This window comes from Nelumbo nucifera, chromosome 6, assembly GCF_055504915.1.
Source record: "Nelumbo nucifera cultivar China Antique chromosome 6, China Antique-T2T, whole genome shotgun sequence".
In the NCBI taxonomy this organism is placed as follows: domain Eukaryota; kingdom Viridiplantae; phylum Streptophyta; class Magnoliopsida; order Proteales; family Nelumbonaceae; genus Nelumbo; species Nelumbo nucifera.
The window spans coordinates 3,911,705-3,931,121 of record NC_142654.1 but is presented as its reverse complement, the minus strand read 5'-3'; the positions used below and the strand labels follow the sequence as shown (position 1 = coordinate 3,931,121).

At 34.4% G+C, this 19,417-nt stretch overlaps 1 protein-coding gene across 1 annotated transcript; it reads right to left on the bottom strand.

Moving 5' to 3' along the window:
* Positions 1-10,531: 10,531 nt before the first annotated feature.
* On the bottom strand, positions 10,532-15,330 carry LOC104586670 (eukaryotic initiation factor 4A-11). The gene is made up of 5 exons (XM_010243971.3): positions 15,166-15,330; positions 13,829-13,913; positions 13,491-13,597; positions 12,630-13,060; positions 10,532-11,575 (listed from the first exon to the last, which is right to left on the bottom strand). Exons 2-5 carry the CDS (start codon positions 13,894-13,896, stop codon positions 10,940-10,942), a joined length of 1,242 nt encoding a protein of 413 aa, XP_010242273.1. The 5' UTR covers positions 13,897-13,913; positions 15,166-15,330; the 3' UTR covers positions 10,532-10,939.
* Positions 15,331-19,417: the final 4,087 nt, after the last annotated feature.

Sequence of the window (19,417 nt, the reverse complement as noted above, 5' to 3'; positions counted from 1 at the left end):
ACTTATTAGAGTTATTCCTATATTTTTACAGATGGCTTCATTCTTGAACATATACTTCCTAGTTTTTCTATGGATCCATCTCAGCATTCACATTTCTGCCACACTCACTTCTTGAACGAGTTCAAATCAGCCCCCCACAACGTCCCACAACACATCTCCACCATGTATTGGAAACATCTCTCGATGATAATATCCAAAATGATGATGTCATCATTAGGAGATGTTCCCAATACATGGTGGGGATGTGTTTTGAGGGGCTGATTTGGTCTCTTAAACATATTGTTTATTGATTTCCCACCATTTTGCTCTATACAAAATAGCTCGCCTTACAACTACTTTATAGAATTTCCATTCTTTAACTTAAATGGTATTCTCCTATCATGCAAAAGTTAAAATGCACCCCTTCATTTTGCCTAGTTTGCTCTAATTCTTTTAGTGACATCCTCTTCAATCTCGCTCTTGCTATAAACTATTGAACCAAGATACCAAAATTGGTCACATTGAATTATTTTCGGAATACTAAATGTATCCTCATTACACTCCTATTATTATTAAATTTATATGTCATATACTCTATTTTAATCATACTCATTTTAAAACCTCTTAGGGCATTTGTCCATTAACTTAAATTTGCATTTAACCCTCCAATAGTTTAATCAATTAAGACTATTGTCCACAACAATATTTTGTTGAAAATGTTTTTTAAAAATAAACATTGATACATTATAAGAATTACATGCTTATAATTTCAACAAATTCTTTTACACTAACGAGGACCAGCATTGGGATGCATTGATTTGGGCCAAACCCCGATAAACCAATGTCCATCATAAGGATGGAAATATTGGGGATTGAATGGGTTAAGGCCCCACAATGCTGAATTTAAATACATTAGTAACAAACTAATGGGTAGTTCAGTGCCATCACTGGCACATTGTATCAAATATATGTCATTTGCTGAGACCTTCAACTATTTGGTTGAAATATTTTACATAGATCTCACAAAAAACATAAAAGCTAAAAGACTGTTTAGTAATGTGAATGTCTTGTGTGTAGGCCAACAAGCATTTCATTTAACACGTGGGACCCACATACCATTAGTGGACATGTATGTGGAGCTCACGTACATTTTACAAGCTGGGCCCAACATACCATTGGTGGCCATGCATGTGGGGCCCACATACATTTTACTAGGTGGGCCCCATATTCCATTGGTGGACATGTATGTGGGGCCCACATATATTTTTCAAAGTGGGCCCCACATACAATTGGCAGACATGTATGTAAGGTCCATGTGTGGACATGTATGTGGGGCTCACATTCATTTTGCAAGGTGGGCCTCACATACCATTAATGGACATGCATGTAGGGTCTATGTGTGGACATGTATGTGGGCCCCACATACATTTTATAAGGTGGGTCCCACATGCCATTGGTTCACATGCATGTGAGTCCATGTGTGGACATGTTGTGGGGCCTACATACATTTGTCAAGGTGGCCCCACATACAATTAGTGGGCATGTATGTAGGGTCCATGTGTGGACATGTATGTGGGGCCTACATTCATTTTGCAGGGTAGACCCAATATACCACTAGTGGACATGCATATAGGGTCCATGTATAGACATGTATGTGGGGTCCACATACATTTTACAAGGTGGGACCCACATGCCATTGGTAGATATGCATGTGGGTCCATTTGATATATTAAAAGATATTCCCGAAAAGAACTACCAAATGGCACCATAATCTAAGTAGGGAATTTATAATACATAAATTGTGAATGACCAAACTTTACCTTGCCCACTAATAACTTAATCCAAAAGTAAAGTATACCAATAGCCTTACGGGATCCTAAACAGCCTGAAACCTGCGCGAAAAGACTTGCTAAACGCGGCTTCTTTATTTGTATATAAAAAAAAAAGCCTAGTATCAAATTCCATTGCCACCAAGGGTTGGGGTTATGGGTAGATCTGTTCATGGGCCGGGTAGCCCGATGGCCCGGCCCGGCCTGGCCCGATTCAGCATTATATATTTTATAAAATGCATAATATGTATTTTATATATTATATAAAATATATAAATAATATAATATTTATTGAAATATATATTTATAATTTAATATATACATTTTTTTAATTTTTTTCCTTATAATTTCTCTCACTCTCTCTCTCTATTCAGCCACTTCAGCAGTAGTAACAATATGGGCTAAATTTCGGGCTCGGGTCCAGGCCCGGGCTTCGGGCTTTTTATGAGGGCCGGGCTCAGGCCCAAGTTGTAGACCCAATGGTCAGGCCTTAGAAAAATCTGTTAATACAGAGTGAAAGCCCGGCCCGGCCCATGAATAGGTCTAGTTATGGGCATTGGGGATGGGATACCCCCACCCTACTGTGTAGCCAAATAAGAAACTAAAGAAATAAAACACACAAAAAAAAATAATAATTTATATATATTAAGCCTTGGGCTAATTATTCACCTTTGGCATCTAATGTATATGTAATAGAAAGAGGAGTGTGTGGGGAGCAAAGGGTCTTTCACCACAAACCTCACACTGTGGTCCTCTCTCCACTAACTTCACACGTGTGTACTTATTTTTAAGGGTTAAATGCTTAAGGCTGCGTTTGGAAAAGATGCAAATAGAGTGTAAATCCCAGTTCAAGATAAATTTGTATTATGGTTCACTTTTGTTTGTGTTTGGCAAAATTATATTTTTGCATTGAGAAATAACAAACCAATGCATATTTACATTGATAATAAGATGTAAAAATACATCAATCAAAAAGAAGTAAATTTGCATTCAAGTGGGCTTTAAAAAAAACAAAGCATAGCTTTATTGGAATTTGTGTTTGCATCCATTATAGCTAAATGTCTGTTTGGTAAGAAGGTAAATTTGTCGATGCAAAATTAACCCAACTTTGTAATTTATATGAACTATTTTACACTCTACATATTTGTATCGTTTAAAAATGCAGTCTAAAGTACTTATTAAATGGACTAAAACTTATTCCTATTATTTGAAAAATAACTTCAAGATCCCTAAATTTTCTCACAATAAAATCCTCCCCTAATGTTAGTGTGTCTACTACAATCCTTGGCATGTGGTGGCATATGATATATAACTCTTCTTAATTCTAAAATTACGTTAATTTGGACCTTCAATGTTCTTTAAATTATCAAAATAAAACCAACAAAATAATTTGCTATCTTGGTGGTCTCCATTGGGTTCTCGTCCAATGGATGATGGCTGCAACTAATGCCATTGCTGGGTGGGTTTCGTCCAGCGGTGGCGCCGGAATCATTCTGCAGTACCATCTTTATGAATAACCCTTTCATTACATGATTCCATTTTAAGCAAAGTCATTCAACCAAGGAATTGGCTAACCTATTTCCTCTCTTGATTTTTCCAATATGCTTTTAACAAATGTATATTTGAAAACCAACTCAAATATCTAACTATTATTGTCGATAGTTTACAGTTCGCTTGTTCTATCATCCATTTCAGTTCACTCATAGGGATGTCAATTGGGCTGGATTTGGTCCAATCCGATCCAGTCCAATATGAGTCCATTATAAATGAACCAGGTCCAATCCAATCCAATGAACATTTAGGACAAATTTGGATTGGTCCAATTCAATGTCTGTATCGTCCAATCTATTTAAATTCATTTTGATTTAGATTGGTTTAATCCAAATCCGATCCATTGACACATATATTCTTATCTTATATCAATGGACCAGATATTGACTTAATCCAATCCAATCCAATATAAATTTGTTACAGATGGACCAGATTCCGTTTTAAAATTTTTATTTATAAAATATTAAATTTTGCAATTTAGGGCCAAAATAGGGTTTTTTTGCACAAATAGCAAGACAAGGCGCATAATCCCCTTGGGACGTATAGAGCTTGAAAAGTTACTCAAAAAAAAAAGATAACCCCAATCAAACATTGGAGTGCAAAGTTATGGCCTCCAAAAGTTTGCACATAATTAAGTGTGCAACCTGCGATTTAGTTACTAGGTTGAATGGGAATGGTTGAGCCACCCAAGTTAAATGGTTTTTAACTAAAAGGGAGAGTCTCGATAGAACCAAACATAGAATCAAGACCGAGTGATGGTTCGAACGGATCAATCTGCCAGGTCAACAACAAGTTGAAAACATTGACGATAAATATATAAGAAATGTTTTTATTAATGATGGAAATGAAATGTAAATTTTAAAACCAACTGAAAGTAAAATTATTTTCCTATTATTTCTCATTAAATCTCATATTTAAAGTATATTCTCTTATTAAATTCTATATTTAAGATATGTTTTTCTCATCATTAAAGTATGCTAATTAAATCCATAACATTAATTTTAATAATATAAAAACAAATATTTTGAAAACAAAACCATTTTCTTTCCTCTCGGTTGTGGGTAAGCAATATAACCATTTGGGGTCAAATCCATTAATAAATAATGCCATAATTAAATAATAAAAAATAAAAAATATAATACAAAAAATAAAAAGAACTGAGCATGTCATCAATATTGTATATTCATTATACTGAACAAAAATAAGTATGAAATGTAATAAGTATTTTTGTAAATGATGAAAATGGAATGCCAAAACTAAAATCAACATAAAAATGAAATGGTCATAGTCAAATAATAAAATTTTTAAAATAGAAAATACAAAGAATCACAAAAATAAATACTATACATAAGATATAATGTTATATATTTATAAAAAACAAAATATTGGATACATATGTAATATTATACATTCATTATATTGAACAAAATAAATATTATACACAAGATATAATTTTATCAATAATATAAATGTAATACAAAATTTAATGTCAACCTAGAAATCAAACTATTTTTCATTTTGGGCCGTGGGTTAGTGATTTGGCTCAAATGGATTAATCGATGACATAATAGTTAAATAATAAATATTTAAAAAATAATAAAAAAGTACAAGTAATCAAAAGAATATATAAAAAATGATATATTAATTATGTCAAACAAAAATTAAGCGTGATAAGTAAAAAATATGTATATAATTTTTATGAAATTTATAATTTAAGATTGATCCGAAAACAAAGCTATTTTCTTATTTAAATGGTGGGTCAATGATCCAACTTTTCAAAGAAATTCATGATATCATAATTGAATAATAAATATGAACACAAAAGACAAAAAAGTATATAGTTTTGTCAAAGACATTTTAGAACATTTCTAATGTTATATAATTATCATATTAAATAAAAATAATTTTTAAGATATATATATATATATATATATATATATATATATATATATATATATTTAAAAAGTCCAAAACTGAAAAGTCCAAAAACGCGTCAGACCGAGCGTGCGCATAAAGCAACCTACCCCATGAAAAAGTATATTTCCAGTTGGTGTGAATTTGTGATCTTTTTTTAATAACTGATGCTATACACCATTAATAATTTCCCCATGACCCCTTTTTCCCTCAAAATACTAGTTGCGGGATTTAAATAAATCAACTAACACACGAACGAGTCAGCCATCGATTGGTTGTGTGAATTTGTGATCAATTAGCTTTTTCTCCCCCTCCGGTACTCCAGCAACCCAATAAATTAATTGCCCTTAAAATCTCTCCCCCTTTCCCCATCAAATCTCTCTATACTATTAGTACCGAATAAATTTATAACCTAGCAACTGCTATTATAAAAGTGGTAATGAATCAGGTCGTTTTCATCAAAACTTAGGAGGCATTATGAATAGTTAATGCACTTCTGAATTATACTCTTTTGGCTAGGGGTCCAATTTGGAAGGGCTTGGTTTGACTTTTGTCAAAATATAAATGGTCCTCCCTAAGCCAGAGCCCAAAGTAGTGTAAAATGTAAATTGGGGCCAACTCAAGTTGGAAAAGGTAGGGAAACATTTCCCTTCCTTTCCCTATTTTTTCCTTCAAACCAAACATAGCCTTATTTCTAACACCATCCCTTAACCCAAAACTAAAACTTTATTTCTATTAAATGTTCATCAACATAGCCAATTTCTCACATCTAGGTTAATTAAATAAAAATATTATTTAAAATTAATGAAATAGTATTTCAAAATTTTAAAATTAAGAGAATTTCAAATTTTCAAAAATAATAAAATCAAATAAGCTATCATATTTAGTTAGCAAAGAAAAAGGATTTCTATTTGATCATTTTGGGAAGTAGAAAAATTTCTTCTTGACTCTTTCTTATATATTTGGGGGTTGCAACCTGGGTGGAATTAGAGCAAACACATGCCCATTATTAAAAATTTAAATTATATTACTCAATATAAAATAAAATTAATAAATTATTTTTAAAATCACATTGTTTTAAAGTTAATTAAATTATTAAAGTAATCAATAATTAATTAATAAAATAGAAAAAATAGAAATTAATTACTATGAATAAAAACTATAATTAATTGTTATTGATAAAGTTATATTTGATTAAATTAATTTATTACTTTTATATTTTAAAATTAATAAAGATACTATTTAAAATTTAAAATTTGCAATATTATTTTTAAAACTTAAAAGAAATAAAACTTCAATTTCAATTATAATTTTGAATCTTGTAATAATATTTAAAATTTTAAATAATAAAATTCATCATAGACAAGTAAATGTCCCAAAAATAAAGCATCAATTAGATTTGGCTCATTGTCGTAGGGCTCATAGATAAGCAAAGGGAAAATTACAGGGAATTACCCTGTACTTTGGGGATAATGACAAACCTAAACTTTCACTTCTAACAATAAGGTACCCTATACTTTCCATTTGACTCAGTTTGGAATGAATGCAAATACAAATATGCAAAGTGCAAAACCTTGCATTTTGTTTTATTTTGTATGGATTTCTACTGTACATATTAGTATTTGCAATCTTTCAAGTATAAGCCTTAGGTTCTAAAGTTAAGTGGCAATAAGATTTGTTCAGCTCTACTCCAACAACTAAGATAGGCAGAGAGCAAAAATCCGAACAAACAACCCTTTTTTCACAAATGGAAGAATTTCTCGGATAGCAGTTGAGCAGATAAGTTAGGTGGTGATCTTCTTATATCCTTAATACATATATTTTCAAAATTACTCAGTAGGTTTACACTCAACTCCTTTAAATGTTTACTATTCCAGTCCGCCTCTCTTATATCTTATGTATAATAGTTATTTTTGTGACTCTTTGTATTTTCTATTTTAAAAACTTTATCATTTGACTACGACATCATTTCATTTTTAGGTTGATTTTAGTTTTGACATTCCATTTTCATCATTTACAAAAATACTTCTTACATTTCGTACCTATTTTTGTTCACTATAATGAATATACAATATTAATGACATGCCCAATTCTTTTTATTTTTTGTATTATATATTTTAATTTTTGATTATTTAATTATGACATTATTTATTAACGGATTTGACCCCAAATGGTTGAATTGCTTACCCACCACCGAGAGGGAAGAAAATAGTTTTGTTTTCAAAATATTTGTTTTTATATTATTAAAATTAATGTTGTGGATTTAATTAGTACAATTTCATGATGAGAAAAATATATCTTAAATATATGATTTAATAAGAGAATATACCTTAGATATAAGATTTAATGAGAGATAATAGGAAAATAGTTTTACTTCCAGTTGGTTTTAAGTTATACATTTCATTTCCATCATCAATAAAAATATTTCTTATTTATCATCAATGTTTTCAACTTGTTGTTGACCTGGCAGATTGATCCGTTCAAACTGTCACTCAGTATTGATTCTAGGTTTGGTTTTGTTGAAACTCTCCCTTTTGGTTAAAAACTGTCCAACTTGGGCAGTTCAACCATTCCCGTTCGACCCAGTAACCAAGTTGCAGGTTCCGTACTTAATTATGTGCAAACTTTTGGAAGCCATAACTTTGAACTCCGATGTCCCGATCGGGGTTATCAATCTAAACATCACAAGGGCATTATGCGCCTTGTCTTTCTATTTTCACGAAAAAAACCCTATTTTTGGCCCTAAATTATAAATTTTAATATTTTTTATAAATAAAAAATTTAAAACGGAATTGAAAAACATAAATAAATGTAACATAATATAAATATTATATGAAATATATGTAAAACATAATTATACTATTTATTGATAAAATATGTATTTTCACACATGCTCACACACACATAGTGTTGACACTGGGCAATTTGACTCGTTTGACCTTGACAGTTGAATTGGTGACTTGTAATTTGAAGGCAAAAACGGGTCGGCCTCTAGGTTGGTTTTTTAAAACATTGTTTATCACACTTACTATTGTTTAATATGTCAAATATATGACGTTAAAACATTCTATTTTTTTTTAATTTCTATATTTTTGCATTTTATATATTTTTGAATTCTATTATTTAATTGTGGCAACATGGATTGGCCTATTTGACCCAAATGGTTTAATTTCGTACCACCACCTAAATGAAAACACTATTTTTTAGGTAGATTTATTATGTATGTATTTAAATTATTAATTATTATTAATTTATTATATTATTGAAATTATTAATTTAATATGTATGTATTTAATTATAGAGTTTAATGATGAGAAGAAACAAAGAATCCTTAAATATATGATTCAATGAAGATGAATGCAAGTTAAGACCTTAAATATACAATAGGGAGTGGCTCCTTGTCGCCACCCTGCCCCATTGCCATTCCTACTCATTCAACAATCAACATTGAAGAAACCCAAGGCTAAGCCAATAGGGATATCTGCATTCTCCAATAAAGAGTGGGGGATTGTTGTTTCAAGTAAAAGTTTGGGCCCTTATGTTATCACACATCGGGAATATCTCTCTACTTATATGTTATCATTCATGTGAAGATGTTCCCAATGTGCAGATGTGATAACATGTTCGTAGGCATGGGCAGGGTTTTTGTGAATAGGAGATTGCGACTGTTTAAATATCACAAGGTTTTTGTGGATAGGAGATTGAGACTGCTTAAATTTCACTGCCTGGAAGTACAAGTTAGAACTTAGAAGGGCAAGTTATGTATAAAAGAGTTATTCCAAAATTCATTTGAAGCAACCATACCTCTTCTATTTAATGCATTTACATCTATTTTTAAATATTTTTTTCAAATTTGTATCTTCAAACCCTATTCTGTGGATTTCACCGGTTCCTTGCTAATTTAATAAATAAAGTTCAGGCCTAAAATATTCTAAACCAAGCATTTTGGTTTCATTTGAAGGTGGGCGGTTGAATATTGTGATTTCGTCTTCAAACCCAAGCCTGACTATGGTTCAATTTGGGATGAGAAACACACCTACCCTGTGCATAATAACATGAGCTGTTCTCATGTACGGCTGGGTAGGTGTGGACAACACTGATAGGGGCGTATCAGGCAATATCGGTACTTTCTTTTTTTTTCAAAACAGATACAGTAAGGCCAGTTTAAGACTCCTCCACCCCCCTAAACCAGTCAGAACCATGATACACCCACTGTAGGGGCATATCAGGGTGCTCCCAAAACATTAAGTATCGACAATGCACATCAATACTTTGAATCTTGGGTGTGGGTAGAGTTACCATGGGTAGGAACTCCCGGGGCATTAAGCCCAATATTTAGGCATAGGACCAGGTTAGAACTGCCATTGCCACTTTGCCAGCTGAGCACCAAGTTGAGACTAGAGATGCTTGCAAAGTTTACTCGTATCGAATGTGACGGCTGACGGGATACCATTTAGGAATGGAGGGGAAAACACTGCACACTCTGAAAGCGGAGGAATCCCGTGGTACATTGGGAATATATCCAAATAACATTCATGGTCTGGGTTCTGTTTCCCGTTGTTTGCCTTCGAATCCCAAATCCCAAATCGATATACTACTTCGATCAATCTTACAGTCTAACCTCAGTTATGAATAACTGAACAAGTGTATGAGAAGCCCAAGAGTTTAGTTGCGAAACCTGCCCAGCTTGGCGGGAATGGCTCGTGAACTTTTTCTATTAAAAAAAATAATGTCTTAATTCCAGAAGAACTAGAATCCTGGTCGCAGAGAGTTTAACTCAAATCTGCCCCCAACAGTACATCCCAATCGTGTATTGGAAACATCTCCCGTGACAAGTACGGAAGATGTTCTCAATACACGGTGAGATGTGCATGTGGGCCGTTATTGGGGCGGGGCAGATGTGAACTCGGTCGCAGAACCCGAGAAAAAGTATGCCTTCAAATTTCGATTGATGAAACTCACTGTACCATATCGTCGAGAATAATTAATTATATATGCAAATTACATCGTTGCAACACTATAGTTATAGAAAAGCACACGTATCCCCTCACCAACAGCAACAAGCAAACCAGTAATACAGTAAATTTTCACTCGGTACATTAACAATGTTCGATTAACAATTAGTGCATGAATTGAGCGCACGACCAATATCCGAGGCTTTCGGAAATTCACCACTCAAACTAACTAGGACCTCAAACTTGAAGAAAAAGAGGAAGTTGATAAACAATAATCAAAGAATATCAATTAAAGCAGAACACTGAAAAGGCAGAAGAGAGACCTAATATTCAAGAGATTCTGGTCTCCAACATAAATAACAAATCATGTTTTCATTCTACAAAGTATCCCCTCACCATATTAAAAAGAAAACCAAGCAGAATGGGAGAAAGAACCAATCCAAACTACCTCATTTGGGTTATATAAGGACACATAAGATACAAAAACCCTACCTGCAACAAAATTTGCAATAACAAATGCCCACCCACACCCATAATGGGCAATATTAAGAAAATTCCCCATTGCAAATGTGCAGGACCCATTTAATTCGATAGTCAGATAAAGTTCAAAGACACTAAATTAAGACACTAACCCTATAAAAGAGACACATTAAATAGTACTTAGCAAATAGGAAGATCTTACCTTCGATGTAAACCACGGACAAAATCTCATCACAGGAGATCAGCAACATTTGATGGCAGCTCCTCAATAACTACATTATAAAACTTCTGTATGTCAAACAGCATCCTCTCATCATCACGCGTCACAAAGTTGATGGCAACTCCTTTCCTTCCAAACCGTCCACTACGACCAATACGGTGAAGGTAATTCTCAGGCTGTGTAGGAAGGTCATAGTTTATGACAAGGGAAACTTGCTGCACATCAATACCACGAGCAAGCAGATCTGTGGTAATGAGTACACGAGAGGAACCCGACCGGAATTCCCGCATGATGATATCCCTGGTATTCTGGTCCATGTCTCCATGGGTGGCAGAGACTGTGTGGTCACGGTTCCGCATCTTGTCAGTCAGCCAATCAACCTTGCGTCGGGTGTTCACAAAGATGACACTCTGAGTGATGGCAAGGGTCTCGTACAGATCACAAAGTGTCTCAAGTTTCCAATCTTCCTTTTCAACATTGACATAGAACTGCTTGATACCCTCAAGTGTGAGCTCATCACGCTTCACTAAAATCCTCACAGGCCTGTTCATGAACTTCCTTGTAATCTCAAGAGCCTCAGGAGGCATTGTGGCAGAAAAGACTCCAACCTGGACTTTTGATGGCAGGAGCTGGAAAATATCATAAATCTGATGAAAAAGATTATGTCAGAATGTAGACGATGGACTCTCCCAAAACTCAAAACATCAGATCAACTTCAAAAGGCAACACAGTAATTCAACTAAATAACTAGCATATGTTCTAAAATGCAGAACCATGAAACAATAACTTCGCAAGATATACAAGTTCAAATAGCAACATCCAAGAAACTCTTAACGGATGAATTGTCAATTAAAGCAGAAATATCATCAATGCCAAGGGGGATTATACAGTAAGGTGCAATAAAAAATGCATTGCCTCGTTAGTTGGTTGTTATTTCCCAATAATACAACTTGATCAGAGTAGATTCTCATCAATTTTCTTATAATCCATAGATATACAGAGTTAACAAACTATGATGCCATGTAATGTTCAAAGTATCGATACGATACGCACCACATCGTATCTTTTGGTCTCGATACATCTATTAAGAGGTGTTTCGCGACCCGCATTTATTTCAATAAAAAACACTTAATAATCATCTCCAGAAATAAATTTTTGAAAAAACACTAAAAAAAACATTGAGCGGTGAGATTTTAGTACCGATAAGCCCCTGCCAATACACGGGTACATCGATAATTTGAACCTTGATGCCATGTGCCTCGGTCAACAAAATTTACCTATTGCCCAAATTAACTCTTTTTCCTTTTTCACAAAGTAAATTTCATTCAAATTAACCATGACTATTAAAATTCTTTCAACGTTTGCTACCAATCAAATTGCCTTGGATTCAAAACGGAAAAACAAACAATGAGATAACTAAAAGAGAAGAACTGCATATGATAATGGTTCACAAAAAGCTAACCTTTAGATTTTGAAATGAAACAATTTTATGGCAGAGCAGCCAAAGTTTCTTTTCCTCCCATGAAAATGACATATAAAACTTTTGCTCTAATAATAGGAATTTTTAATGTATATTGAATTCGCATAAAGACATACCATACAGGACAAGGATAGCACGTAATTGCATGCTTACAACATTGGCTACAAGCATATCACAGAATTAGCATTATAAACTAACAAAGACATAGAAGGAATTATTACCTGATCTTTGAAACCTCGTGAAAGCATTTCATCAGCTTCATCCAATACAAACATCTTAATGTAATCAGGGCGAAGTGACTGTCTCCGCAACATGTCAAATACACGACCAGGAGTACCGACAACAACATGAACTCCATTTGAGAGAATACGTTGATCCTCACGGACACTGGTTCCTCCTACACAGGCATGCACTTTAACACCAAGATAGTCACCCAAAGCCCTCATCACCTTCTCAATTTGTTGTGCAAGTTCTCGAGTGGGTGCAAGAACCAAGGCCTGGCATTCAACTAGACTATAATCAAGCTGCTGCAGAATTCCAGAGCAGAAAGTTGCTGTTTTTCCCGTTCCAGATTGTGCCTGCTGAATTACATCAAGCCCTTTGCAGAAGGGCACAATACCCCTTTGCTGTATTGCAGAGGGCTTCTCAAACCCTTGAACAAATAAAGTAGAAGACTTTCAATATTACTACCTATCCTTGGAAAAGGAGTGCCAAACCAACAATACATCATGTAAAATAAACTTCAGGTGAATAGCTCCGAAGAAAAGTTCCATAGAATAAATGAAAAACAAACTTTGTGGTGCATTGCAGCACAAAATTTCATGATAACACCACCAAGGACAACCAAGTAAAAATGTTTAGGTGGGAGTCCAGACCATGTCAGGTTTCACATAAATACACCTCCTAGAAATACAAATCTTCTATTTTTTAAACTGTAGGTCAGATTTATCAGGTGCCACCAATCAGACCTAGTTTGATGCAAGATCTCAGAAACTGGCATGTCAAATGCTTCATGGTAAACGTGATATGTGAATACTCAACATGCTGTTTAATTAAAAATTAGCAGAACAGTAAGGACCTACCATATGCATAGATGCCCCTCAGAAGATTCTCTTGCAAGCCCATGGCATCAAAACTTTCATAAACTTCATCGTATGATGTAAAAAAATCCTGTCCATCTGATGTGAGCCTGCTCATTAAATCAAAATCATCATTAGGAAGGCTTTAAAATCCTATGTAAATTAATTTACAGATTAAAATTAATTCACAAAAGTAGAGTGAACAAACACAACAACGCACACAGAGGAGATTCATGCAAAGCCAAATCACCAGCATTTCTCCATATTTCTTCTTGTTCTTTTCCTTTTATTTTTATTTTTCACATTTTATTTTCTCTTTTTTGATGGGGGAGGAGACTTACAGCTCACTCATTTTGGCATCATATTGACGCGCATCAAATTGTGAACCTTCTGGTGCCAATCCCGCCATGATTGCAAATATTAAATCTACATGCACAAATTTCAAACAAATAAGAACCTGAGTAACTTTTTAGATACAATAATGGAAACTTCAATGTCCATACAGCTCTTTCCATTTAATTGTCTGTAATGCATAATAAAAACAGTGCTACTAAAACCACAATTGATATATTACGGGCACAGAATGCACCAACAGCTTGTTTAAAATTTCTATAGGAAATTAAAAATCTGAATGGGTTGTTATAAATTAGAATTAAAATGATAAAGCATGTAGAAATGAGTTGACGATGGTTAAATAATGCATCCCAGCATTCACCCACAGATAAATCACAAGGTAAATATGAAAATCTATACAATGTCAGGGAAGCAGAGGAGCATCTTCCTAATACCTGGTGGCACTGTTTCATGTTTTCAACTACCTACACATGTTAGGCTTATTTAGAAGAAGGGAAAATCTTAAGCTGTGGTACAATGTCAGCACAGGGAAATTTTCGACTCGACAAGAATAAATGTTCCATTCAGAAATCAAGATTGATATCATCCTGTAATTCATCTCCAGCTCAAAGACGGCATAAAAGTACACGGCTCCAATCATCAGGTAGTGCATCCAATAAGACAAATTTGAAAGAAATAAATACTCAAATCCAAACAGCTGTTCTAATTGCTGAAAATTTTATTACCTTTACCACGCCAATGAAATTCTGAAAAAAAAACTTCAACAAAAATCAATAACTGCGTAAGAGATGATGGAAAAAATAGCCTCTCTTTTCACTGGTTCACTTCTACCAATCCAAACAAAGTTTAGCTTCCATACACTTTCCATAAGAAGCAAAATATGTTTCGCTAAATTTGCAAATGTTGCAAGATCGACTACACTAGTAAAAGCTTAAGCTTCCTTGGACCAACTTCCTATACTTAACCCTTCAAAAATGTCCAATAAAACGATCGAACCCTAAATCGAACTAAAATAATACAATTTTGAGAAAAAAAAAGAGGAACCTATAATCAGGTAGATCCCATCCACGACAGTGAAAAATAAAAAATATATAATCGATAAGCAGGTGGATCGATCTATCTCAAGAACATAAATCTGCACCGAAAGGGGGTGACACAATTCTAATGATGTTTGGATATGGTTAACAGCTTTAGCACTAAACTCAGCACAAAAACTATCCAGAAAAATTTCAAACAATGAGATTTAGATACTAAATACATAGTCGAACAAATATTGAGTGCAGATGAAACAGAGAACAAACACAAGCGGATTAGAAGAAGCCACCTGCTAGTGAAGAAGATCGCTGGCGATCACTGGTGATGAAAGATAGACGATGAGAGGCGAGGGCGATAGCGTTAGAGCTTTTTTAGGGTTAGGGTTTCCCAACTCCTCGGATCTCCGCCGTGGAGTTAAGGAACGCTAGTAGAGTTGAAGAGGGATTGCGAAATGAGAGTGAATTTTCGATATATAATGCTGTGGTTGGAGCGGGAACATGATTCGGGTAGATCCGAGTCCGGATCAGAGGCAGTTTCCGTTTTGTAGCCGGATCTATTTCAGTACGATGGCTATTATGCTGCTGCTTAAAATGAGTGTAGCCGTCAATCTTGCTTCGAGATTTGGATGGGTCTCATCTACGAAATCGCCTACAGTAAAGTTCGCATCTCTTGCTCGCTTTGTATTCGGATTGTCCATGAATCTTACAGAATTCTAAACGTGTAAATCGGGTTATGCCGTCCGCGACCCGATATGAATTTGGACTGGCCCAGTACGATGGTCGGGCTATGTCAGGCCCGGCATGATCATGTGAGCTGTGCTGGGCCTGGGGTTTTAAGGTCTACAGGCCGGTACGATATGGCATGATCAAACGGGCTTGCGGACTGGTATTGCCCATATATATTATTTATATAATATTATATAAATTTATAATTATATAATAATGTATTAATAAAATAAATATATTTTTTATTTTATTATATTATATTATTTAATTATTGTATTTATAAGCAATTTTATACATAAATTCATATAAAATTAAAATTTTAAGTTTTTTATCAATTTTTTTAAATAAATAACTTTGGCCCGATGCATGGCCTAACTTGGCCCAAAGCTCAGCCCATGGCACAATACAGGCTCATACGGGCCTATGAGCCTAGGCCGTGGGCCATACCGGGCCAACCCCCAAAATTTTCACCGGAGAGGATGGCACGGCCCACTTTATACTTCTAAGAAGTCCAAAGTCCATACATAATTCAAAAGTTCGCATCTCTTTTTTTTTTTTAATTCTGCAGCATATATCTGTCCCTTTTTTGCTCCTTCAAATTTGTTCCGATACAAATTATAATGAAAACATTTAAAAATATTAAAATGAGTTCAAATAATTTAAGGCAAAAGGTTTTAACTATAAATGCAGTGATGAGTGTCACACATACATTTTTCTAGTTGAATTTACACTCATAAGTGATGTTGTATAATCTATAATGATACCAAAACATCTTTTTTCATATAAAGCCAGTATTTTTCTTAGGGTTCTATATAAGTCACAGGACTCGTAAAAGTTAAATTCAAATATTATATATCATATATAATTAATATTGTTATACATTTTATATATCACATGTTATTATACTTTTATAATTAAAAAATAAAAATAGAATAAAAACTGGTTAATGTTTATATGGTCAAAGTCCTTGTCACGATATTATGTGTTTTATGAAACATAACATCATTAACACCTAAGGAAAAATATTTTTGAAAGAATAAATCTAATCATGTCATATTTACTTCAATTTCAATCTAAACAAGAAGTACACTACACAACCAGAGCATAAACATAATACTTTCTGCAGGAACTGGATGGTTGGTAAGGTTGTAGTGAAGACTTAGGATCGAGTCCCCTTGTTGGGGGGTGGGTTACCCCTATTTGTTTAGTTCCATGAAGCAAAAATAAATAAATACTTTTAGTATTTTTGTAAATGCTTAATAAAAAAAGATAAATTATTTATATCACCAATGAGATCTCAAAACTTGTTTGTCTTCTTGTTTGCCTTTTTATTCATTGTATGAACAAACATCCTTGGTTATGCTTATGGATAAATAAGTTTTTTTCACTAATAAAAAGTAAAGCAGACTTTAAGGTGATTGATTGAGATCTAAAAATGATGTGCAACTAATATTAAGGAATACATTATAGTTGAACTCTTGAAATATGCATTGTAAGACATGTTGCTTCCATAGAGGGCACAAGTAATTGCCAGCCTGTTTTGAGAGAAACACACAATAGTTGGTTAACAAAAAAAAGAAAAAAAAAATCAAAATGGCAATATGATCTAGAAAAATACATATGGGCAAGGTTCTAAAAATTGTTGTTTATCGGCAGATAAGATACGAATGGTATTGGTGGGTCATTGATATAAGAATGTTTTGGGGGTTTGACCTATTTCAAGGGATAGGCAGGCCCAAGACATGCCTTAATCTATTTTTGAAAAAAAAGGTGGGTGCAACTCACAAGGTTCCAACTTCAAAGTACTAAACACCCCTTGCGTCTTAGCGGGGTGTATCAATACTTATAACCTTGTAGTTTGGGGTTTAAAAATGTATAAATTCACACATAATAACTAGGGGTGCAACTTTTGCAGGTTAGGGTTGGGGTTTTTGTCAAAATTTCAATGGACCTAACTCGAAGGCTAAACTTGCACCTTTAATAATAACCTCATGGGGACAGGTTTCTTTCTTTATTTTTTTTTTGGTGGGTCGGGGGGGCAAAAGGCAATTCTTCATTGAAAATGCTCGTATTACAAAAAATAAGTAGAAAGCTCAAAGAACACAAGACTCAAAACCAATAAGACAAACAGAACCAACTAGACACCACCATGCATCATGAACGAAACAACAACCTAGGTAAGTCGAGCATTAGGAGCATCAACAAGCAAGGTCTCAACAATCGGCGTTAACGAGGAAATCGCCAATAAAACAAGTTATAATCCTTCAATAGAAACCACAAAACCCTTGAAGACTCAACACCTACCAACAAACACAAAAGAGAAACGCACACACACACAAAGACCTAAACACCTAAAAACCTTGACAAAAACGATAACATCAATTGAATGGGCTTGAGCCCACACCCCGTCCGTTGTAGAGGAACGACTAGGAGTAGGGAATGACCCATCTTTGGATTATAAGAATTGCTTGAAGAGAATGGTCGGAGTAGGCCCATCTTTTCAAGATTTGGCTTAAATAAAGGAGAGTGGTCGGAGGGTCCAACATCCCACTCCTTAGCCTTATGTTTCTGTTGCTGAGTTAACCTGACCAATGGGCCCGAAAGAATCTCAAAAGTGAGAATTTATCCAATGATTGAAGATAATAGATATATTTTGACATTTTCATTGAGAAAATCCACCTTCTCCATTGCATAAATGCCTCCTTTGCTTTTCGGTAAGTCACTTACTTGGATAAATGCACTTATCCAGGAAAGACTTACTTGGGTAAGTGCACTTACCCATGTTCTTTTATTTTCCATGTAAATAAAGCAATGACAATCTTAGCCATCAAAATTCCATTATTAAATGAGGCATTTTTGTTCCATCAAAGTATTGACAACTTTCACGTGCTCCCACATAAATATGAAAAATGAACATGAGTTTCTTGACCAATGGGAATCAAAATCCCATTAACCAACTTTCCCCTCTCGAAATCCAAAAAAAAATGCCCCCTAATAATCTTGATGCTGATAACACCAATGACAACTGCCTTGTCCTTTTGGTCCATAAGTAAAGATAATGAAAAACTTTTCAATTGTTTCAAAATAAGGAAAATTACCGCCAACTCATCGAGATCTACATGCTCCCACAAAAAATCGAAGTCACGAGTGTTAAGGTGTGAAAATAGACTACTAACCTGTCAATCGTAACTACCATAGAAATGGAAGAGCAACGCATTGTTTCACCGGGAAGAGCAAATCCGATGGCTCTGGCAGCGTTCTCAACTTATGCTATATCATCCAACCCCGGTGGAAAGAAACAAAAGCCACCTTCAAGGAAACTGTTGAACAAAATTGCACCTTTACTGCTCACCATAAGCCCAAAATAAAATCTCAAAGAAGCTCCACCTGGGCATCCATCTGAAGAACTGACATCAACATTGATCATCGGTATTTTCGATAGCCAATCTCCTACAACAAACAAAGTTGCACTTGCCATGGATGAGATTTAGGACAAATCTACAACTTGGTGAGTTTGTAGACATAGATAACGACTATCATCCATGGCCGTGTAAAAGCTTCACACCCAAGAGTCAGAACCGATTCATCGTTATCGCCATAGGAGAGAAAAAGGAAAAGGACCATAATGCTGGAGAGGAGAAAAAACAGAACAAAGAGGGGAAGAATTAGAAGACTCGCACAGAGGTAAGAAGATAACTGACCCATCACAGAGTGGGAGAGAAAGAGAGTAATATTGCTAGATAGGAGTAGAGGAGAAGGATATCAACCTTATTTGAGAGAAAGAGAGTAAGATCTGGTATAGTATCTTAGGGTTGT